Source organism: Gracilinanus agilis, chromosome 2 (assembly GCF_016433145.1).
Source record: "Gracilinanus agilis isolate LMUSP501 chromosome 2, AgileGrace, whole genome shotgun sequence".
In the NCBI taxonomy this organism is placed as follows: Eukaryota; Metazoa; Chordata; class Mammalia; order Didelphimorphia; family Didelphidae; genus Gracilinanus; species Gracilinanus agilis.
In genome coordinates this window covers 473,854,810-473,878,984 of record NC_058131.1, presented here as the reverse complement: position 1 = coordinate 473,878,984, position 24,175 = coordinate 473,854,810, and the positions used below count along the sequence as shown (strand labels likewise).

At 35.7% G+C, this 24,175-nt stretch overlaps 1 protein-coding gene and 1 non-coding gene across 2 annotated transcripts in view; both read left to right on the top strand.

The window, feature by feature from the left end:
* KLHL28 (kelch like family member 28) overlaps positions 1 to 23,511 on the top strand; it is a 38,683-nt gene extending 15,172 nt beyond the window's left edge. Inside the window, exons 2-6 of the mRNA XM_044662053.1 lie at positions 3,843 to 3,881; positions 10,106 to 11,004; positions 19,369 to 19,812; positions 22,080 to 22,288; positions 23,275 to 23,511. Of these exons, the coding sequence (XP_044517988.1) occupies positions 10,106 to 11,004; positions 19,369 to 19,812; positions 22,080 to 22,288; positions 23,275 to 23,438 (1,716 nt within the window). The 5' untranslated portion in view covers positions 3,843 to 3,881 and the 3' untranslated portion in view covers positions 23,439 to 23,511. The remainder of the gene's footprint in view (positions 1 to 3,842; positions 3,882 to 10,105; positions 11,005 to 19,368; positions 19,813 to 22,079; positions 22,289 to 23,274) is intronic.
* LOC123238522 lies at positions 13,562 to 13,627 on the top strand. Its single transcript, XR_006505682.1, has one exon. It is a non-coding gene; the product is annotated as a small nucleolar RNA SNORD98 (small nucleolar RNA).
* Positions 23,512 to 24,175: the final 664 nt, after the last annotated feature.

Here is a 24,175-nt window from a genome sequence, read left to right as displayed (position 1 = left end):
TCCTGAGTTTTGTTTTCCATTATTTTCCCCTGCCATCTTCCATATCCCATTTTTGCATTGAAGTTGCTCTATATGTATATAAAGATTTTGGAGTTTTATTGAGTTCTTTACAAGATTTCCTTACCTCCTCATTATCTTCAGTAGATGCTGGTGGGAGAGCAAAGCCAAGATGGTAGAGAAGGTACATGGACCATCTGGTACTAACCAAATTACACTCTAAAAGACTATGATATAATGCCTCTGAATAAATTCTAGAGCAGCATATAACCCATAGAAAGATGGAGTGAAGTAATTTTTCAGCCCAGAGCACCTTAGAAGTTGAGTATGAGGGATCTAGTACACTGGAGTAAAGGTGGAGTGCAAAGTAGCACACCAGTTCTAAGGGGGGATCAGACAACTGCTCAGAAGAATATTAGAGGGGTTCCTTTATTGGCTTTGGGTACAAGATACTTGTTGTATTGTCTTTAGGACAGATCCAGGTAATAGTCCTGGGGTAAGGTTTCAGGATGAGGCAGAGCACTACCACACACCAGTACTTGGGGCCTTAGGGGAGTAAGAGACTCTAGTCCCAGTTCCAAGGGGCAAAAGAGTACTTGTGGTAATTTACAGAGCAGAGCACAAGCTGGGAGGGTTATTCAGTATACTTCTTCTTACCACCTTGGAAGAAATGAAAGCTCATAGATCCCTAGAGTTAGATCTGAAGGCAGCTGCCCAAAGAACCTGAAGCTTGGAACAGTGCACCTTTTACTACATTTATAAAGCCCAATCTTAACAGTGTTTAAAATTAAAAGAAAAGGAAAAGGCTGAAAAATGAGCAAACAAAAACAATATAGAGAGTTATTTTGGTGATAGGGAAAGACCAAAACACAAACTCAGAAGAAGACAACAAGGTCATTATTGCTACATCCAAAGCCTCCAAGAAAAATAGGTATTTCTTTCAAGCTCAAAAATAGTTAATGGAAGTGCTAAAAAAAGGATTTTAAAAATCAAATAAAAGAGGCATAAGAAAAAATTGAGAAAAGAAATGAGAATGATACAGGAAAATTATGGGAAAAAGTCAATAACTTGGTAAAGGAGGCACTGGAGAAGTTAATATTGTAAAAAACAGAGTAGGCTAATTGGTAAAAGAAGCACAAAAATCTACTGAAGAGAACTTCTTAAAAAGCAGAATTAACCAAATGGAAAAAGATATACAAAAATTCACTGAAGAGAAGAACTTCTTAAAAGGTAGAATTGGCCATATGGAAAAAGAGGTACAAAAATTCACTGAGGAAGAGAACTCATTACAAAGTAGAATTGGCCAGATATAAAAAGAGATACAGAAGCTCAGTCAAGAAAAGCGTGTCTTAAAAATTAGAATTGGGCAAGTGGAAGCTCTATGAGACATCAAGAAACAAAGTCAAAAGAATGGCTGGGGGGGGGGGGGGACAGAAGAAAAATGTGAAATCTCATTGGTAAGACAATTTATCTGGAAATTAAATCCAGGACAGATAAAATAAGAATTACTGGACTATCATGAACCATGATAATAAAAAGAGTTTAGACATTATCTTTCAAGAAATTATCAAGGAAAACTGCCCTAATATTCTAGAACATAGGGCAAAATAGAAATTGAAAGAATCCAGTGGTCACTTCCTGAAAGAGATCCTAAAAGCATAACTCCCAAGAATATTCTAACCAAATTCCAGAACTCTCAGGTGAAGGAGAAAATATTGAAACTTGACCAAAAAAAACCTGATTCAGATATTGTGGAACCACAGTCAGGATAACACAAGATTTAGCAACTACTTTATTAAAGGATTGGAGGGGCTGGAATATCATATTCCAGAGGGCAAATGAAGCTAGGACTTCAATCTTTCAGCATAATCCTTCAGGGGAAAAATGAGTATTCAATGAAATAGAAGACTTTCAAACATTCCTGATGAAAAGATCAGAATGCAATGGAAAAATCTGACTCTTAAATATATGATTTAAGACTTTTAAAAAGGCAAACAAGAAAGAGAAATGAAAAGACATTAAATAAGGTTAAACAGTATATATGCCTACACAGGGAGATGATTCTTCTAACAAAACTAAAGAACTTTATCATTATTAGGGACATTAGAAGGAGTAGACAAAGAATGAGTGTGTGTGTTGAACATGATGGTATAATATAAAAAAAATAAAAGTAAGGCATGAGAAAAAGGAATGCATGGGGGATAGAATGGGATAAATTATTGCACATAAAAAAGGTATGAAAGAGCTTTTACAGTAAAGGGGAAGATGGGGGAGTAAGAATACAAGTGTATAATTAGAAAATCTTGAACCCTTGAACTTCATCTCCCAAAATACTTTTCCTTTTGTCCACGTAGCATCCTTATGTATTGTTTAAAAGTTTACTGTAACCTTGCTCTCTCCTCTTTTTCTTTGGTGGCTCTGCACTCTACTCTCCTGCATGTGTGGTCTGGAGAAATTTCTTTACTGAGGTTTTACTTCCCTTGACTTCAAGTTTATTATTCATAAACTTTATAAAATATAATACTTGGAATATTCAGATATTAATTTTAATCTTACACAAGCCATTCCCTAACTGATAAATGGGCAAAGGATATGAACGGGCAGTTCTCAGACAAAGTAATTAAAGCTTTCTTTAGTCATGCAAAAAAATGCTCTAAATCGTTGTTAATTAAGAGAAATGCAAACTAAAACAACTCTGAGGTACCACCCCACACCTATAGATTGGCCATTATGACGGAAAAGGAAAAATGACAAAACTTGAAAGGATGTGGGAAAATTGAGACATGAATTTACTGTTGGGAGAGTTGTGAACTGATTCAATCATTCTAGGGAACAATTTGGACCAATGCCCAAAGGGCTATAAAATAGTACATATCCTGTGATCCAGCAATACTATTACTAGGTTTGTATCCCAAAGATAAAAAAGAAAAAGAACAACCTATATGTACAAAAATATTTAAAGTAACTCTTTTTCTAGGAACAAAGAATTGGAAAATGAGGGGATACTCATCAATTGGGGAATGACTGAATAAGTTATAGTATATAATTGTAATGGAATACTATTAAGCAGGAAGAGCTCAGAAAAACCTAGAAAGATTTACATGAACTGAAATGAACAGAACCAGGAAAACATTATAATGACACAGTGACAGAAATACCGTAAGATGAACAACTGAATAACTTCACTATTCTAAGCGATATAATGATCCAAAACTATCCCAAAGGACTCATGACAAAAAAAAAGCCATTTGCTTCCAGAGACAAAGGAATGATAGAATCTCTGAATTCAGACCAAAGCAAACTTTTTTCACTTATTTAATTTTTTTTCTATTAGTTTCCTTCCACAAAAAAGATTAATATGGAAAATGTTTTACATGATTGCACAGGTAAAATCTATGATATTCCTTACCATCTAAGGGGGCAGGTTGGGGGTAGGGGGAAAATTCAACACTCAATATTCTTAGGAAAATGTTGGAAACTTTTTACATGTAATTGGGGAAAATTTAATTTTTAAAAATAGATGTTGGTACATAAGCTACAATTAACTTCACAATGTATATTTCAGTGTGAGGTGTATAAATATTCCGAATTTGTTGTTAACTTTCGAGGCACAATAAAACCAACTTCTTTAGGACATCTGTGAGTCATGCTTCCTTTATCTTTTAGTTTCATTTGTAATAAGAATGTCAATATTGTTATGTTTTAGTTCATCCAGTATTGACACTTGTTGATAACTTGTCAAGAGTCTCATGTTTAGATTACCAACAGTTTAAGTTAATGCTTATTGATTATCAAAAAATTCTGATTCTTAACACCTTCTTCTCCCTTTTCTGATGTTATGCTAGCATCACTACGGGACCAGACGGGAACTACATTGGACTGAGGTCAGTTTGTATTTTTCTTTATTTCATGGCTTACTTTGATCAAAAGTCTTCATTACCAAGTTGGAAAGCTGCCTCTGAGTAACCTCTCTGTATTTAGCTAGACTGGTACACAACATGCAGAAGCAAACAAATTAATACAGTGTTCAGTAAACCCAGGGGTATGGCTTACACCTGCACAGAAATCATTGGGAAAACTGGAAAGCAATATGACAGAAATTAGGTTTAGACCAACACAAATGACTTAGATACAAAAAGTCACATCATAAACAAAGTAGAAGAATAAGAAAGAAATTGCCTAGTTCTAATCTATGTATAGACGAAGCATTCATGACCAAATCAGAGCCAGAGAATATCATAGAAGGCAAAATAGACAAAAATCTTGTTATATAAAACTAAACAGTTTTATACGAACCAAATTAATGCAGCTATAAATTGGAAGGGAAACAGTTAACTAGGAAAAATCTTTGTTGCAAGTGTCTCATAAAGGCCTTATATAAAAGGTGCATAAGGAACTGATTCAAATAATAATAGCTAATAGTCAAAGGATATGAACAATGTGAAAAAATACCCAAGTCTCTAATAATTTGAGAAATGTAATTCCAGTTCACACCTATCAAATTGGCAATGATGACACAAAAAGTAAAATAGCAGTTATTGGAGTGAGTGAAGGAAAATAAGATGTCCATTGCAGTATTGGAATTATGAATTGGTACGACAGTTTAAGAAAGCAGTTTGTAACACCACCACCCCCCCAAAGTCCCTAAGCTGTATACCCTTCGACTCTAATATCTCTACTAGCCCTATACATTTGTTAACTGATGTAAAGTGAAGTAAGCAGAACCAGGAATACATTTTATATAGTAACAGCATTAGTTTTAAAGTATTTTTGGAACTGAGATCAGTGAAGTGATAAACCGAGATTCCAGTGAACCAAAGATAAGCATATTCACTCTTTTCCAGAGAGGGAATGGATTCAGCTTGCAAAATGAGATATACATCTTTGGGCTTGGCCAATCTAGTTCATTTATAAGGGTTTTATTTAGTTTTGTTCAATTGTTCAATTGAAGAGAGTAAGAGGAAAATAAATACTTTTTAATAGAAAAATAGTGGGAAAAATTAATTTAAAACTGCATGGGGGGGGGGGGGGCAGTAGCTAGGTGGGTCAGTGGATAGAGAGCCAGGCCTGGAAACAGGAGGTCCTGGGTTCAAATGTGGCCTTGGACACTTTCTAGCTGGGTGGTCCTGGGCAAGTCACTTAAACCCAATTTCTTAGCCCTTATTGCTCTCCTGCCTTGGAACTAATACTTAGTATTGATTCTAAGATAGAAGGTAAGGATTTTTTAAAAATTCATGGCTAACTTTGATCCAGCAATACAACTACAAGGTGAAAAAATACGGAAAAAAGGGAAAAGGACCTATTTATACAAAAATACTTATAGCAGCTTATTTATGGTGGCAAAGAATTGGAAAATGAGGGGATGTCTATCAATTAGAGAATGGCTGAACAAGTTGTAGCATATTATTGTAACAGAATACTATTGCACTATAAGAAATAATAAGAATATGCTTTCAGGAAAACCTAAAAAGACTTACATGATGAACTGAAACAAAGAAAAATGAGCAGAATCAGGAGAACAGTGTACACAGTAACAGCAATATTATAGGATGATCAGTTGTGAATGACTTGGCAGCAGTACAATGATTCAAGACAATTTTGAAGGACTTATGGTGAAAAATGTTCTCCATTTTCAGAGAAAGAACTGATGTCTAAATGAAGATGAAAGCATATTGTTTTTCACTTTATTCTTTTTTTAAAACCCTTACTTTCCAACTTAAAATCAGTACTGAGTATTAGTTCCAAGGCAAAAGAGTAGTAAGGACTAGGTAATTGGGATTAAATGAGTAGCTAGGAAGTATCTGAGACTAGATTTGAGCCCAGGTCCTCCCATCTCTAGACCTGGCTCTCAATCCACTGAGCCATCTACCTGACTCTTTTTACTTTATTTTTCTTCATTTTTTTTAAAAGGTGCTTTCTTCCTCAATATGGAAATGTGTTTTGCATGATAGCACATGTATAATGTATTTCAAATTATCATTTTCATCTCAAGGATCAGGGAGAAGGGAGGGAGGGAAAGAATTTGGAACTCATTTTTAGAAAACTAATGTTAAGAATGGTTTTGCATGTAATCGGAAAAAATCAAATATTGAAACCCCCCCCCAAGAATTACCAAGCATCTTATACCATGTAATACATACAGATACCAAATTTTAAATATAAAAGGTTTCATTATTTATAAAATATAGATGAAAATAGTAGTATATGACTATGGCCAGTGGGATTCTTCCTACCTAAACAAAGTACATAAACAGTGATAACAGTCAAAATAGACAATTTCAATTACATAAATTACATAAATTTTAAAGCTTCTTCATTAACAAAATCATTGTAGATACAGTAAGGAAACAAGTAAGGAGAACATCTTAAATCAACTATCACTGAAAAAAACAGTGATATCCAATATATCAATACAAATATGTTGCGACCAAGTGCCATTCTTGGTGGCTAAATAGTCAAAAGAATTATCAGCAACCATATAAAGAATTGCTAAAAATCAGAAATAATAAGAAAAATGTAAATTAAAAGAACTGACACCCAGAAAATTGGCAAAAAATAACACGGCCAATGTTGAAAGATCTGTGGGAAGACACATTTACTAGCACACTTTTGACAGAGCTATGAATCCTGAAAAGCAACTTGAAATTATATGAGAAAGGTGACTAAATTTTCCATGCCCTTTGATTTTGTGATCCTACTGCTTTGTACCCCCAGAGATGAAAGATAGAAAGAAAGATCCAATATGTACTGAAATATTCATAGTTGTACTTTTTCTATTAGCAAAGAACTCTAAGCAAAGTGCTTACCTATTGATTAGGAAATGGCTTAACAAACTTCTATATGAATTTAATGGAGCATCATTTTACAGTAAGAAATGATATTGTAAGAGGGAAATTAGGGTATTTTATAGATATATATTTAAAACGTGGCCGCCAGGAATCAACAGTTCAGATTGATTCCGTAATTAAATAGACCCAAGTCAGCATCGGGTTGAGGCAAGTTTATTTACAATTAGGAAGGTAACAGTATAGGAATAAAGAGAAAGGGAGAGGCTAGTCCAGGCCTGCGAATGCCTGGACTAGAGAGAAGGTTAAAAGGCTAAATAAATGAAGCTGCAAGCCTCAAGGCCTAACAATCAGATAGGCTAATGCTTACTTAAGGCAGAGTTTAGAAGCGGCCTAGATAGGCCAAGGAAGTCAGCCTAACTTACCCAGGTGACAATAGAGTGTAAGTAGTCTGAGGTCTCAGAAGAGGTCCTTCAGCACCAAGTTCAGAGCGGGAACTGCCTCCACAGGAAGTAACCAACTTACTTAAAGGGATAGTGTTTCTCGTCACTTCCTGTGGGTCCACCTCTAATTCAAATGGACAAATGGCAGACTCTACATTGATTTGGACTGCCCAAAGGGCAGGCCCTTGTTCTTGATTTGTTACTTATTGTCGCGTGTGGGTAACTCATCTCCCCTCCCCACTAAGGAAGGTGAGGGTGACTTAATTTCTGTGCCTAGGGTTTTGACTATGAATGGGCTAGAGCTAATTCTATTTACACAACATCAAAAGCAGTAGAAAACCATCTTTGGAATCTAGAAAATCTGAGTTCAAGAGCTGCCATTGGCACATACTGAGTGATCTTGGCAAAGTCACTGGACTTCCTAGTGTCCCAGATAACTCTCTCAGTAACAACTTATAGCTAGTGAGGAAGGTAGGTAGCACAGTGGACAGAGCCTCACTATCTAGCCAGAATACTGGAGTCAGTAGGACCTGGATTCAAATATGGCCTCAGACACTTCCTTATTCTGTGACCCTGGGCAAGTGACTTAACCATAATTACCTAGCCCTTGTCACTCTTCTGTCTTAGAACTGATATTAAGACAGAAGGTAAGGGTTTTTTAAAAAGAAAAAACTTATAGCTTGTAAATTAGGAGCATCACTGCATTTGATAGAAGTTTCTTCACCAGAAATTTCCTCTATCATTGAAATTGCATGATCCTATCTGGTCTATGAAATGATAAATATGAGAAATTTAGAGAAAATGGAAGATTTGTATGTACCAGTGTAGAGTTAAATGAATAGATTTCCCAAAAAATATATGCAATGATTGTAATAGAGTAAATGAAAAGAATATTAAAAGGAGGGCAAAATCTGAATAATTAGTCTTGTTCATCTCTCCTCCTAGCAGAGAGGAAAGACTACGGGGCAGAATATTTCATAAGTGTATCAGATGTTGTGGGGAGGTCCTAGATTCAAATCTGGTCTCAGACACTTTCTATCAGTGTGACCCTGGGCAAGTCACTTGACACCCCCATTGCCTAGCCCTTACCACTCTTCTGCCTTGGAACCAATACACAGTGTTGGCTCCCAGACAGAAGGTAAGGGTTTAAAAAAAAATAAGTGTAAGGGGCAGCTGGGTAGCTCAGTGGAGTGAGAGTCAGGCCTAGAGACAGGAGGTCCTAGGTTCAAACCCGGCCTCAGCCACTTCCCAGCTGTGTGACCCTGGGCAAGTCACTTGACCCCCATTGCCCACCCTTACCAATCTTCCACCTATGAGACAATACACCGAAGTACAAGGGTTTAAAAAAAAAAATAAGTGTATCAGATGTGGTCACTATTTCTTGATTTTGCTTATCTGTTTTTCTTAGTAAAAAAAGATTTAATTCTAGGTGTTTCTGAAGGGGTCACTTCCTCACCACAATAAGATATCATCATGGGATTTTTTTGAGTACTATTATATCTAGTTATCTTTTTAAAAAATACAATAATCTGTTCTAGCTTAACCAGTGCTTCCTATTTGAAGTAAATCCTGGTCTTCCCTTTAATAATACATTCCAGAATTTTGCCAGAAGTTTAAAGTTCACGAGCCAATAGTTTGCAGTCTCCAACTTCTTCCCAGTTATGGAAATTGGAATAATATTTACTTGCATTTAAGTCAACATTGAGAAAGTTCTGTCAAATGAATTAATCAGTATATCCAGTTGCCAAGCATAAAGTACTTTTTAATCTTGCATTATTGAGATATGCCTAGGCATACTTCTTTTGTGTTCCTTTGACAAGCTATGTCTCTAATGCAAAGAGAATCAAGAATTTATCACTACATTGATAATGTTCATATATCTGGGCCAGATGAGTCTTTAGAATTATAAAGAATATTTTCCAAAGAAGCTATAGTGTTGGATGTGAGAAGAGATATAGATTCATTTCTTTGTGGGGAAACCTATTTATGCAAATATCTCCTACATGGAACTAGGTAAGCATTCAGAAACCTTATGTACAAGGCCTTATGCCTGATAAAGATACAAAAGGAGCAGAGAGGAGAGTCTTTCTGAGGAATAGAACACCAGAGGACCTGGAAAAGGCTTTTGTTAGAAGACAGCAAGGACCTAAAGGATGAGGGGAAATCCATACCATATCTCTTTGTTGGTATTTTGACATTTGGACTAGATAGAAAAGGTAGGACCTAACAAGAGAGAGCATTGATGGACTCCCTAACAACTCCAAGTCTCTTCCCTTTTAAGGAGGTTATATCAAGGGCATTACTATAAGACATAAGATTTTTTTTATAAGTCTCTGTGAAGCTAAAGACATTCCAGATTGAGTATTTATTCATTCTTTATCCTATATCTTGACTATTTGTGGGCTTAGATTTAAGTAATTTGCATATGGGGGAATAAATTTTGGGTAGTGAGGATGTTTGATTTGGTTAGAAAACACTTATTCTATAGTTGATATTTGTCTGACTGCTGACTTGGGAACTGAGGGAGCTGAACATGAGCTGAGTTCTGACACTCCTCAGGAAAACTCTCAGTGAGGTCAAAAAGAGCCATGCAGTGGAAAAAGGACTAATTAGTCTTAGCTTCTCATCTAAACAAATGTATTAAACTTGGACAAATCATCTAAACTCCTGGACCTTAATTTTCTTTAAAATATGATATCCAGTCTAGATGTTCTTTAAATTCTCATCCAACTCTAAAATGAAATACTTTGTTGTAGTACTTGAAATGAAAAGCTTGTATTTGAAAAAAGATAATAATCATTTTCTTTATATTGTTAAAAAGAGGATAATTTGTAAGATTTCTTTTGAAAATAAAACTGTTCATATTTTCTGTTTTTACAGATGGACCAGACACCCCCAACCTACATGCTTGCTAATTTAACCCTCTTACATTCTGAACAGCTTCTGCAGGGCCTGAATCTTCTTCGTCAACATCATGAGCTCTGTGACATTATTCTTCGAGTTGGTGATGTTAAGATTCATGCTCATAAAGTGGTGCTTGCTAGCATCAGCCCTTATTTCAAAGCCATGTTTACTGGAAACCTTTCTGAAAAAGAGAATAATGAAGTTGAGTTTCAGTGTATTGATGAAGCTGCCCTGCAGGCCATAGTGGAGTATGCCTACACAGGGACCGTGTTTATTTCCCAAGACACAGTAGAGTCACTCTTGCCAGCAGCAAATCTACTCCAAATAAAACTTGTGCTGAAAGAATGTTGTGCATTTCTTGAAAGTCAACTTGATCCTGGAAATTGCATTGGAATTTCACGTTTCGCAGAGACATATGGCTGTCATGACCTCTATTTGGCAGCCAATAAGTATATTTGCCAGAACTTTGAAGATGTTTGTCAAACTGAAGAGTTTTTTGAGCTCACACATGCAGATCTAGATGAAATTATTTCAAATGACTGTCTTAACGTAGTTACTGAAGAGACTGTTTTTTATGCACTAGAATCTTGGATCAAGTACGATGTTCAAGAACGTCAAAAGTACCTAGCCCAGCTGCTTCATTGTGTTAGATTACCATTGTTGAGCGTTAAGTTTCTTACTAGGTTATATGAAGCAAATCATCTTATTCGTGATGATCATACATGTAAGCATCTATTGAATGAAGCTCTCAAATACCATTTCATGCCCGAACATAGACTTTCCCATCAAACTGTCCTCACGACACGGCCTCGTTGTGCCCCAAAAGTGCTTTGTGCAGTGGGAGGGAAAGCTGGACTATTTGCTTGTTTGGAAAGGTAAGCCAGAATTAAAATATAAGGATTTTTCTATACTTTCTTTTGTGTGATTATACATATATTTAAAAACAGGAGAACTTAGTTTTGTAATTAGGATTTTTTTCAGGTATTAGTGTTTAGAATCTAGTTCTTTTCCCTTCTAATCAGACTAATTTTTTTTTTAAAAAGTAAAAGTAAATAGAATGTCAAAAATATGTTGAAATGGGGTCAGTGAGATGGCTCATTGGATAGAGAACCAAGTCTAGAGATGAGGGTCCTGGGTTCAAATGTGACTTCAGACACTTCCTACCTGTGTGACCCTGGGTAAGTAACTTAACCCCATTTGACTAGTTCTTACCACTCATCTGCCTTGGAACCAGTACACAATAATACTTCTAAGACAGAAGGTAAAGGTTTAAAAAATTTTTTAAAAAGAATGAATGAATGAATGAACAAAGTAGCTCATTGGATAGAGCCAGGCCTGAAGATGAGAGGTCCTGGTTTTAAATATGATCTCAGACACTTCTTAGTTGGGTGACTCTGGGCAAGTCATTTAACCCCAATTACCTAGCCCTTTACTGCTTTTTTGTCTCGGAACCCATACTTAGTATCTATTCTAAGACAGATGGTAAGAATTTTTTTTTAATGTTGGAAATATGTTTACAAATGCTGGGTTTTTCCTTTATTCTTGGATAAATTTTCTACTTACACCTTATTTCTTTTATTCTTTGTCCTCTCCATTTTTATCCTTTCTTTCCCTTGCTTAGATTTTCCTCTATTATCTTCTTTTCATAATCGTCTTTCTCTTCTCATTTGCCTTTCTGACTTAACACTGCCTTTTATAATAATGCAGAAAAATGGGAGCCTAGCAAATTCAAGTGAAGTAATTTAGCTCACATCCTGGTTCCTTCTTTAACCCGAGAAGCAAGTTGTGCCCCAGCTTGTTCCTACAACTCCTGGATTGACAAAACAGAACAAGTTGCTCTAGACTTCTTGTATACCCTCTTCTCCACTGCCGCCACCACCACCACCACACAAACCCCTGTACAAATACAAAAGACAAACTCTTGGGACTCTGAACTCTCTGAAGTAGAAAAATTAGGGAGTTACAAGCACTCTCACAGGGATTGGTCAGTATGAGGTCCTGAGACCATTGACAGTTCATGATCTCTCTGCATCAACTTCTTTGACTAGTTTCCCTGAGCCATCTCCATGGAATATTACTTACTTCTTTAGAATTAGATGGGACAGTTATGACATTACCTCAAATAGTAGTAATTCTAGTGATTATGCTAAAATGTAGTCACATGTCTGGGATAAGCAGGGTACGTAAATATTCCCCTAGCATGGACTGCAGTTGATGTTTTAAGTTGACCTTTTTATTCCACTGTAAATTCTTATTTATCTGAAATTGTCAGTTGTAAAGATCAGCCTACAAATTATTTATGCTCCTCTCTTAAATCTCAAAGCATCTAGAATTTGGTGAGAGAAGGGAATATTTAATTGTTGGTGCTATGTTTAAAAGTAAATTAGGGCAAGGGATGGAGCATTGGGGAGGTTAGAACCAAGATGGTAGAATAGCAGGAAGCAATATAATCAGTGACTTGCCTCTAAAAACTCCTCCAAACATAATAGAAAATGCTTCAGATGAAAACCAGATGGGAAAATCCAAGAAAAAGTTATAACAAGTCATTTTTCCAGCCCAAGTTGGCATACAGTGACAAGATGGACAGGTTTGTGAATCCTGGGTTGGAATCTGGATAGGAGCAGAGCATTTCAGTGCCTGAGGCAGAATAGTAGAGAGGGACAGAGATTCTATAACTATACCAAGGCACTTTAACAGAAACAGTTCAGGGTTGTCCACTACCAAGGCTTAGATCACCAATTCAGGGCAGGTTGAGGGGTTTTGGACCAAGGGTGGTGTTCCTCAGAAGGGAGCAGTAGAGTACCCTGAGCTGTGTACTGAAAGAGGAATAGCAATATAGTTCAGATTCAGGGGGAAAGGAATCTCAGACCAAAGCAGAGTCTGCAGTTTCCTCACTCCAAACCAGCAGAACTTACCAGCTGGCAAATAGTGAGTGAATCCAGCAACTGTGTCTTCTTGTCAGACCCAAACCAGGTCAGGAACTTGCACAGCTCTGATCACAGGGGCAGTGAACATATTTTGTTTGCCCTTAAGTAAACCACTTTGGGATCACTGAAAGCTTAAAGGTCAAGCTAAGCTGTTCCTTTGATCCTGGCTTAATACAATAGCCCGTACCCCAAGAATATAGCAATAGGACTCTCATTCCTCATACAAAGTCCAAAATCAGGAAACAGACCAGGAGAACAAGCAAACACAAAAGAATTCTACAATTAAAAGCTGTTGTGTTGATGGAAGAGCTTAAGACACAAAGCTAGAAAAAGAGAATTACTCCTAAACATCTATAAGCAAAGCCTTCAAGGAAAATATAACATAGGCACAGATTCACTTAGAATTTTGGATGAGAAGCAAGAGTTGTTTTTTTTAGAGTTAGAATTGGTGGTTTTTTTTTTAATAAACCAAAGTGTGACAGAGAAAGGAATTAGACAAGAAATGAAGTTATGATGAGTAAAATCCTGTTCCATTGCTGAAATGCAGTATGGATTATGATGAAATGAACTCTTCCTTGTAGGGAAAAAATGAAAAGATTAGAAATGAAAGCTATGGAAGAAAGATGACAAAGAAAAAAAGCTTGGCACAAGAGGTACAGAACCTCATTCAAGCAACAAATTCTCCAAAAATAAGAATGAATCAAACAAAACCTATGATTCCATGAAATAGTAATATTAAAACAAAGGCAAAAGCTGAAAAATAGGAGAAAATATAAGGTATGTCATAGAAATAACAAATTACTAGGAAAACAAATTGAGGGGAGATTTAAGAGTCATACCTGTATGCCATGACCAAAAAATAGAAAAGCCTAGATAGTGTATTTCAAGAACTCTTAAACCTGTTTAAATCTCTTAGAGGTCAAGTGGAAATACAATCTACCAGTCACTTCTTGAAAGAAACCCCAAAATGAAAACTTATAGGAACATTATAGTCAAAATCCAGAGCTTCCAAAATCAAAGAAAAAAGACCTCAAGCATCCAGAAAGAAAAAATTTAGGTATGAAGGAGCCACAGTCAGGATCACATGTGAATTAGCAGCCTATACTATAAAGGATCAGAAAGCTTATAGTATTCCAGAAGGCAAAGGGCATAGATTTATAGCCAAGAATAATTTACCTGCCAAAACAGTATAATCTCATGGAGGAAAAAATGAGTCTCTAATGAAACAAAGGACTCTTAAGCATTCCTGATGAAAAGACCGGAGCTTCATAGAAACTGAACACTTCAAACAAAGATGTTAAGAGAAATATAAAAAGGTAAATATAAATAAACTACCATAAAGGACTAAATAAAGGTTAACTGCTTACATTATAATATGAAGAGATGATACATGTGACCCCTCTGAACCTACTTATCAGGGATCATAAAGGGAATCTAATTAGACAGAAGGCCTGGGAATAGTTTTATGTCTTATTAATCTTAAAAGAAGGGAAGAAGAATACACTAAGGAGGCAGGGGTGGGGTGGGACAGATTTATTTCACATAATCAAAGTGTGCAAAAAGACATCTGTACAACAAGGTGGGATGGAAAAGAGCAGTTGCACTAGAAGCTCATTCTCATCTGAACTAGCCAAAAAAGAGAACATTAAACATACACAGAGTTGGATACAGAAATACATTTCACTCAGAGGGAAAAGAGAGAAGGGGAAATTTGTGGAAAGTTAGATTAAGTGAGGAATTAGTCCTAACCAAAACAAACCTCGAATATATACTCATTTTGAGGTGAAAAAGAAAAGGAATTGGATGAAGTGCCCATGAATTGGGTAATGACTGAATAAGTTATGTTACATAAATGTAATGGAATACTATTTTGCTGAAAGAAATGATGAAGGGGATGGTTTTAGAGAAACCTAGGGAGACTTACGTGAATTAATATGAAGCAGAATGAAATGAACACAACCAGAAAAACAATTTATACAATGACAACACTATTACTATAAACAAAGAACTTAGAATTGGGAACTCTGATCTGCATAATGACCAACCTATATATAGGAAATATAGTGCAATGACTATTTCCTACAGATGCAAATCCGTCAGTATAAAAAAAACTTAAAAATATAGAAACTTTCTCATCTAGCAAACACTTATCTGCAAAGAGAAATGAAAGGCAAGAACAACGCTGATTTGGAAGATAAGTGTATTTGTAAAAACATGTAGGAAGTTGAACAGTATCATCACATAAAAGATCCATAATTTTATTTTGGGGTTTGGGTTTTATATGAGTATTCTCTTATAACAGTGACCAACATGGAAGTATATTTTGCATGATAATACATGTATAACCCAGATCAAATTGCTTACTATCTTTGAAAGGGGTGAGGGAAGGGAAGGAAGGACATAATTTGGATCTTATCATTTTAGAAAACATATGTTGAAAATTATTATTATGTACAATTGGGAAAATAAAATATCTTTGATTAAAAAGTAAAATTTTAAAAATAAAATATCCATAAGCCACAGAGAGGGGAAAAATTTACAAGAAGCGTTTGTGAGGAACCAAATTAAGCTAGGTTAAGCCAAGAACATTTGGAAATGAAAATGGAAAAAGGACCAAAATCAGAAAATAATTGTAAACATCATTACATCCAGCCACATTTAGATTCTCATATCACTGTGCTTGTTGTCCAAGGAAGTAGAAATGGCACTAAAGAATTAAAAGAAGAGAAAATCAATTGTCCAGAGCAGTGATGGGCAAACTTTTTAAAGAGAGGACCAAAGGAAAGGAAATGCTCATCTGTCAATCTGTTTCTAAAGCAACTCTTTCGAAGTTTCATTGTATTGTATCCTCATTGTGTTCATCAGATTAGGAATAATGTCACTGGGCCACTGGATAGAACATTTCAGGGGGCTGCATCTGGCCCACAGGCCATAATTTGCCCATCACTGGTCCAGAGAAAAAATCTCTGCTTCTGAGGGCTGGCCTGCCTCAGGATCAAGAGAGATTATGAGAGTGCAAAACATTTTTATGGATCAGCTGGGATTCATTCTAACTTTAGCTTTGTGTCCATTAGCCTCTATCTTTTGATGCTTCTGAGTAACTGAGAATGCTCTGGATATTCTGGAAGCTTAATCCAAACAACCTAGGAATACCTTCTGTCTTTGAATAAGCCAACCAGATTGTTGTTGTGGTTTGTCTTTTGTTTCCAAAAAAGACCAGTAATATCACAGATTGTCTTGATTTGTGCATGAATTGGATTTATGTGAGGCAAAGTTATGCAAAGTCACTAGCCTCACTTTCTCTTCCAGAATCATTATGAGTCTAGTGACAGGGCAAAAGTCAGGACAACTGGCAATGGACCTTGGCATCTTCAATGTCTGACTAAGCTCTAAGCACTTCACAGCCACCTGCTTCAGCCACTTTCATGACTGTAATGTATTTTGTTTATTTGAGAAGAAATTGAATAAACTATATTTTTTTGAGAACAAATTGTTCTCATCTGCTCATTCCATAAGAGCAAATCTTCACATGCTTGGGATAGACAACCTCCTAATACACCAATGAGTTTGAGGTGTCAGTTATCCTTAACCTGGTTTAACCCATCTAAAGAGACCTTGTACATGCTACAGCTTCTTGAAGCTGCATATGAGAGTTAAATACCAAGTATTCATCAAAGGTGGTTGAGCAGCCCTGAAAAGGGCTCAGCAAGCCCTAACGCCAGAGGTACTGGTCCTTGGACACCCAAACACCCCAAACCAATCAGAAGGAAAGAACCCAAATCACATGAACTCCTGATTAGTTGATTGTATAAGCATCTTTGTTAAAGATAAAGACTATTTTATAGGCACATAATATAAATCATATTAGTCACAACTTAAAATTCAGAACGTGTATAACCATCTTTGTTAAGTACATTAATTATTTTATATGATATAATATAAAACATTGGTCAAAATATATTTTGAATATTGTCAATTGCACCTTTTCTAGGACTATTTCAAGCATGAAAAGTTAAAAAGAACAAATGATTACAGCCTAAAAGAAAAACATCCAGTATTTTCCGTTAGTTTTTTTCTGGATGAAAACAAAGGCTTTTTATGATGGGTTCTTTATTCTTCCTTCCTGTTATAAAGATTTTATAAGGAAAAGATTATGGTGGTTGGCTTTGGTTTCTTCCACATGCAAATTTCTGTTATTCTCAAGCCTGTGTCCTAGATCTTTTTATCTCCTGACCCAGTCATGTCCTACATCATTACACTTATTAGACACTTAAAAGAGAATGTTCTAAAAGCACCTCAAATTTAGCATTATCCAAACATGGCTGGTCTTTTCCCCAAACTCCACCCTTCATCACAAACCAAACTATTATTGGTATTGAGAATGCTACAATCCTTATAGTGACTCAAAATTTCTTTGTCAATGTCATTCTCAACTCTTTCTGATCAGTTAACAAATCTAATCATTCCATCACCACATCTCTTGTATATATCTTCATTCCATTCACATGACCTTTATCTAATTCAGGCCCTCCTTACCTCTCACTTGGACTATTGCAGTATTCTGTTTAGTCTCCCTCCCTTGGTCCCTTCCCTCTCTGCTACATGCCAGTTTTTTTTTTTCCCTAAAGCAGTCTGACCATGGCACCTCCATACTCAACTCAGTAAGCCCCAGTGGCTTCCTATTACTACTAAAATCAGATCTATTCTTTCGTTTAGCATTCAAATCTCTTTGCAACCTTACTTCTTCCTCCCTTTCTAGTATTCTTAAACATTCTTATTCCTCCATGCACTATTCATTTGAGTGAAACTGACCTTTTTGCTGGTCTTTAAACATAATACTCCATTTACTGTCTACATGCCTTTGCATTGGTTGTGTCTTTTATCTAGAAAGTACTTCTTTCTTGCATCTGCCTCTTGAAACCCTTTGTTTCCTTCAAGTCTCAGCTCAAAGGCCATATTCTTCAGAAAGCCTTTTCTGGTTTCCCCCCTACCCCCCCTGAGCTGCTAGTGCCTTTTTTCCCCCTTTTAGGTCATGTTGGATCTTCTTTAACTGCATCTTATGTACACACACACACACACACACACACACACACACACACACACACACATATTTTCTCCCTTGTTACAATATTAAGATCTTAAGGATGAAGATTATTTAACTTTTGAGTTTGTATCCCTAACATTTATCACAATGATTGACACATATTAGGTACTTAACAAACACTTATTGACTGATCAATTGATTGAATTTCACCGATTTTCTCAAACTAATTTAAAATTGAAGCACCAGGTTCTTTTCAGGTAAGTACTAACTATTCAAAAAGTATTTCATTTCTATATTTTTTTGCTTTAAAAAAGAAATTAGCAAGTTCTAGATTTCTGAAATTTGTTTTGTAGAATTTTATAAAAATTTCATGTTATACAGTTTTTAATATTAGGAATGCTTTTTTATAAGTACATGCAAAATACATTGTGAGATAATACCATGAAACAAAAATGTTTTCTGGGATACTATCCTAACATAGCATCATTATTAGCTATTTTACTTTTTTTTTAAGACGTTTATTTTTTTTTAACCCTTAACTTCTGTGTATTGGCTCATAGGTGGAAGAGTGGTGAGGGTAGGCAATGGGGGTCAAGTGACTTGCCCAGGGTCACACAGCTGGGAAGTGGCTGAGGCCAGATTTGAACCTAGGACCTCCCGTCTCTAGGTCTGACTCTCAATCCACCCAGCTGCCCCAGCTATTTTACTTTATTAGCATTTAATTAACATTTGGGCAAATTGTTTTATTTAAATAGAATTTCAGATATGTCGTATACTTTGGTTGCAGTAATTCTACTGATTATGCATTTAGCCTTTGCTATATTACCATCTTTCTGCTTTGAATTAGGCACACATAATGTGACATAATCAACTGAAAAGCAAAGCTATGTTGTTTTTGAGGCACAAGGCTAGATGCTAGAAATATAAAGACATAAATAGAAATTCCTACCCTCAAGAAATTTACATCCTTTCTGGAGAGACAATATATACACATAAAAGTATATATAAAATATGTATCTAATAATTACAAAGTAATTTTTTTGTAGAGGTGGGGAGAAGCATTATATGGGAAATCTGGAAATACTTAATGTAGGAGATGGGACTTAAACTAAACTTTGAAGAAAAATAGGGTCTCTAAGAAGCTAGGATGAAGAGAGAATACATTCTAGCGGTACACAGGAAATAACATGTGCATGGAATACTGAATCTAAGTTTTAAACATTTATATTCTTGATTTATGTAATGAATATTTTCTTTTTCTTCTTCAGTGTTGAGATGTTCTTCCCTCAGAATGACTCCTGGATTGGTTTGGCATCCCTTAATACTCCCCGCTATGAATTTGGAATCTGTGTTTTAGACCAGAAAGTATATGTTGTAGGAGGCATTGCAACGCATATGAGGCAAGGCATAAATTTCAGAAAACATGAAAATTCAGTGGAATGCTGGGATCCTGATACAAATACCTGGACATCTCTTGAGAGGATGAATGAGAGCCGAAGTACCCTTGGAGTGGTTGTACTAGCAGGAGAACTTTATGCTTTGGGTGGTTATGATGGGCAGTCTTATTTACAGTCTGTAGAGAAATATATTCCCAAAGTTAAAGAATGGCAACCTGTAGCACCGATGTCTAAAACTAGAAGTTGTTTTGCTGCTGCCGTGTTAGATGGAATGATATATGCCCTTGGTGGCTATGGTCCTGCTCATATGAACAGGTATTTATTTATTTTAGATATTTAAATATTATTTTTGAATGAATGAAAGCATTTGTTAAATATTCACACTGTTAAACTGGGTATACAAACAAAAAAGAAGACAGTTTCTATACTCACACTGTAATTGAGGGAAGTGTTTATATATATATATAAAAGAGGTTTTCAACCACAGGGTAGATGGCAGACTCAGGAGTTCTTCGAATACATGGAGCATCTACCTTGGAGAGTCAAAGGATTATGAAGAGAAATGGCAGTAAATTTGATGTGGATTCGCTTTTTAAATTTATGTACCTGGGGGAAGCTGGATAGCTCAGTGGTTTGAGAGCCAAACCTAGAGACGGGAGTTCCTAGGTTCAAATCTGGCCTCAGACACTTCCCAGCAGTGTGACCCTGGGCAAGTCACTTGACCCCCATTGCCTAGCCCTTACCACTCTTCTGCCTTGGAGCCAATACACAGTATTGACTCCAAGACGGAAGGTAAGGGTTAAAATACAAACAAACAAACAAATAAATTTAGATGCCTGAAAAATGGATACCCAGAAAACTATAGTTTCAGATTATAGATTATACAAGAATATATGATATAATTTGATTTCTTTCAAAATTTAAAGTAATAGGGGGCAGCTGGGTAGCTCAGTAGATGAGAGCCAGGCCTAGAGACGGGAGGTCCTAGGTTCAAATCCGGCCTCAGACACTTCCCAGCTGTGTGACCCTGGGCAAGTCACTTGACCCCCATTGCCTACCCTTACCACTCTTTTGCCTTGGAGCCAATACACAGTATTGACTCCAAGACGGAAGGTAAGGGTTTAAAAAAAAAAAAAAAATTTAAAGTAATAGAAAACTAATTCACAGGAGTCTTACATTTTAATTTATTATAAATGTTATATGTGTTCTGAGCTCTGGAATATATGAACTGGGATCTAAGTAAGTAGGGCTTAACAGTACCATTCTGCTAGATGTTGGAGATAGACAAAAATATTTGCAACAAAACTTGTTCTGCAAGAGCTTAACAGTATAAATTAGAAAAGACCATGTAGTGAATAAAAATACAAATGAATAGTTTGTCATTATAATAAATTAATCCAGATTTTATATCATATGGAAAAAGTATATTCACTCTATATTATATTTACAGTAACTATCAACAGAGTGTTTTTGCTTCTGAAATGCATTAAAAAGAAAAGTGATCTATTTGATTACTGAATTTGAAGAAGTATCTATAATGCAAGCATTTTCGAAAACAGACTTAGCATCTACCCTTTGTTGCTTGTTTATCTAACATGCATTATAATAGCAGGAAATCTAGGCCCTAAATATGCAACACCATACTTTGGGTAACTTGCTTAGGAATTTGCCTGTGAGCATAGTATATTTTATGAAGTAGGAAAAGAACTCTTAAAGAATGTAGTTTCTCATTGACATTCGATCTTTTTCTTGGGGGTTTTGACCTATGATTTTTTTGCATCTGGAATACATATTCTGCCCCCTGGTCTAATTATGAATTTTAGGATGACTTTCAGAAGCTCTAGAATTCTTGGAACTGTGCCAGAGATGGGTTAAGATCAGAAATAGAATAAGAAAGTCCTTGAACCAGCAGGACTCCTTTTCTGATGCAGGACATCCCAAAGGGTTTTCTTTAGGGAAGATTTCTAAAAAGGTCTGGATTTGTATATTTCTATAAAGCAACTTGTGAGTCCTAATGTTTACCTCAATTTAACCCTCACATGCTTGAAGATCATCTGGATTTTAGAGATTATTTTTAAGAATGGGACATTTTTTAGTGTCTAATTCTAAAGAGTGTATTCCTCAGCTCTGACTCAGACTAATAAGGTGATTGCAAAGTCATCCTTGGCTTTAGAAACAAAAGCAGTGAACTAATTCTAGTTATTGAATTTGGGGTAAAGCAACACATCAGCATGGTTCAACAATACCACCCTTTTCATTCCTTTACCAAAACTCCATTGTGGTTAGATCTCAAGTATGTGCCTTTTCAAATAGGTTTAACCCATAGCTACCTAGATCAGTTTCCATTCTGCTGTTTTAATGGCAGAAGTCAAAGTTCAGTATTCAGCATATTAATTTGTCTTTTCAATTTTCAGTTCTTTTCTAATCTTTTGAATTGTGATTGATTCCATATAAGCCATTTTCTTCACTTTACGTGTAATAGCATACATTATGCATGATTACTATTCTAAAATTTAGACCTTTAATATGCTTGTGCATGGTTCAAATGGTTTAAAGAAACTAAAACTTTTTTTTATCTGTAGTGTGGAACGTTATGATCCAAGTAAAGACTCCTGGGAAATGGTCGCATCAATGGCAGATAAAAGAATTAACTTTGGTGTTGGTGTTATGCTAGGCTTCCTTTTTGTAGTGGGTGGACATAATGGTGTTTCCCATTTATCAAGTATTGAAAGATATGATCCTCATCAAAATCAGTGGACTTTGTGTAGACCAATGAAGGAGCCCAGGACAGGTAATAATCAGTATTTTTTACTAAACATATACAATGCACATCACTATGGAAGATTTTCTTTTGTTATCTAACCAGAAATTCAAGTGTTAATTTTATACATACACACATACACAAGATTGTGGTATATTGAAAAGAGCCCCTTGGACTTGGAATCAGAAAGCCTGGTTTTGAATCCTTACTCTACTATATATGACCTTGGGCAATATTTCACCTCTCTGGGTTTCCCTTTTCATTGTACTCAAGAGAATGAAGTAATTGAACTAAATGATCTTTTAAAGTTCCTTCCATATCTGACATTTTGTAATTTGTATGTTATCCTCTTCAAACATTTTAATCATATTCATGTAAACTTTAAATATTGCTTCCCATAGGGTTCTGGTCTAAAAAAAGAATAAATTTAGAGGTTCTTTGAAGAACCAAATTGGTCTCTATGGCCAAATAAAATTATATCAATAAAGGATAGACATTTAAATTGTCGATAGGTTTTATTTTTAGTAATATAAAATATTAAAATTATGAAATTGAAATGTAATGTTTGGGGCAGCTGGGTTGCTCAGTGGATTGAGAGCCAGGCCTAGAGACAGGAGGTCCTGGGTTCAAATATGACCTCAGACACTTTCCAGCTGTGTGACCCTGGGAAAGTCACTTGACCCCCCATTGCCTACCCTTACCACTCTTCTGCCTTGGAGCCAATACACAGTATTGACTCCAAGACCAAAGGTAAGGGTTTAAAATTAAAAAAAAAAAAAGAAAGAAACGTAATGTTTGAAGTTTCACCACAAATGGTTTTTATGGCATTAATTTTAGGAGAAAGTTTTAAAAGAACTGAAGATAATTTTATCATATACAAATATACATATGTATGTAATCATCAAAGCAGTAAAGCAGTTTTATGAAACAAATCTTTTTTATAAACTGAAATATAAAAGCTGTTTTTTATATTTTATTCTTACTTATTTCCCTTGTTTCTCACCCACTTTTCACAGGAGTTGGTGCTGCAGTAATTGATAACTATCTTTATGTGGTTGGTGGTCACTCAGGATCATCCTATTTGAACACTGTACAGAAATATGACCCTATTGAAAACATATGGCTGGATTCTGCTGGCATGATGTACTGTCGGTGTAATTTTGGATTAACTGCCCTTTGAGAAGTGTGAACTCACGGACACAATGTGATGGTGAATCTTGCACTGCATGAAAAGATGCCCAGTTTTCCAAGACCCAGAAGCTGCATACTTTTCTTTTTTTATTCAGAGTGGCATGAAGATTTATTTAAAATTTTATTGGATATTTTAAATTGATAACTAGCTTTGAGTACTCTTAATTACATACTGAACAGATGGGGGAAAAAGGGGGAAGTCCCCTTGCCAATTCACTGGAGCACTTTTTCCTGAGACTGGCTTGGTACATGGAAGCTTGCAATAGGCATATATATGAAGGAGAGCCTATGATTTTGGTTTTTTTCTTCTCTCTTCTTCAATGCAGTTTCCCGGAATGGTATAGGAGGTGCTTGAGTATTGTAGGGATGTACTATTTGTTAATAATTGTTAGATATGTCTTCAAGTTAGAATGGAACATAATGCTTCATTTTTTGTTAAACAAAGTAACTCAAGGGCTGCCTTTTTTCAGAAACTTTAGGTTTGTAAATAACAATTACCATAGTTAGGCTGGCTATACTACCCGCTAAATGGGGTTAGGGCTGGGAATAATTGGTGAATATTCAGTGATATATTTACAAGGCAAATGCCTCTTATTATCATGTTATTTTGGGGCCATTAAAAGAATTTTGCATTTAATTTTTATACCATTTTTATTTGGACAGATTAATGCTAGATTAATTTTGTTACCCAAGTATAGACCATATTGTTTTTGTCACTTCAAGAAG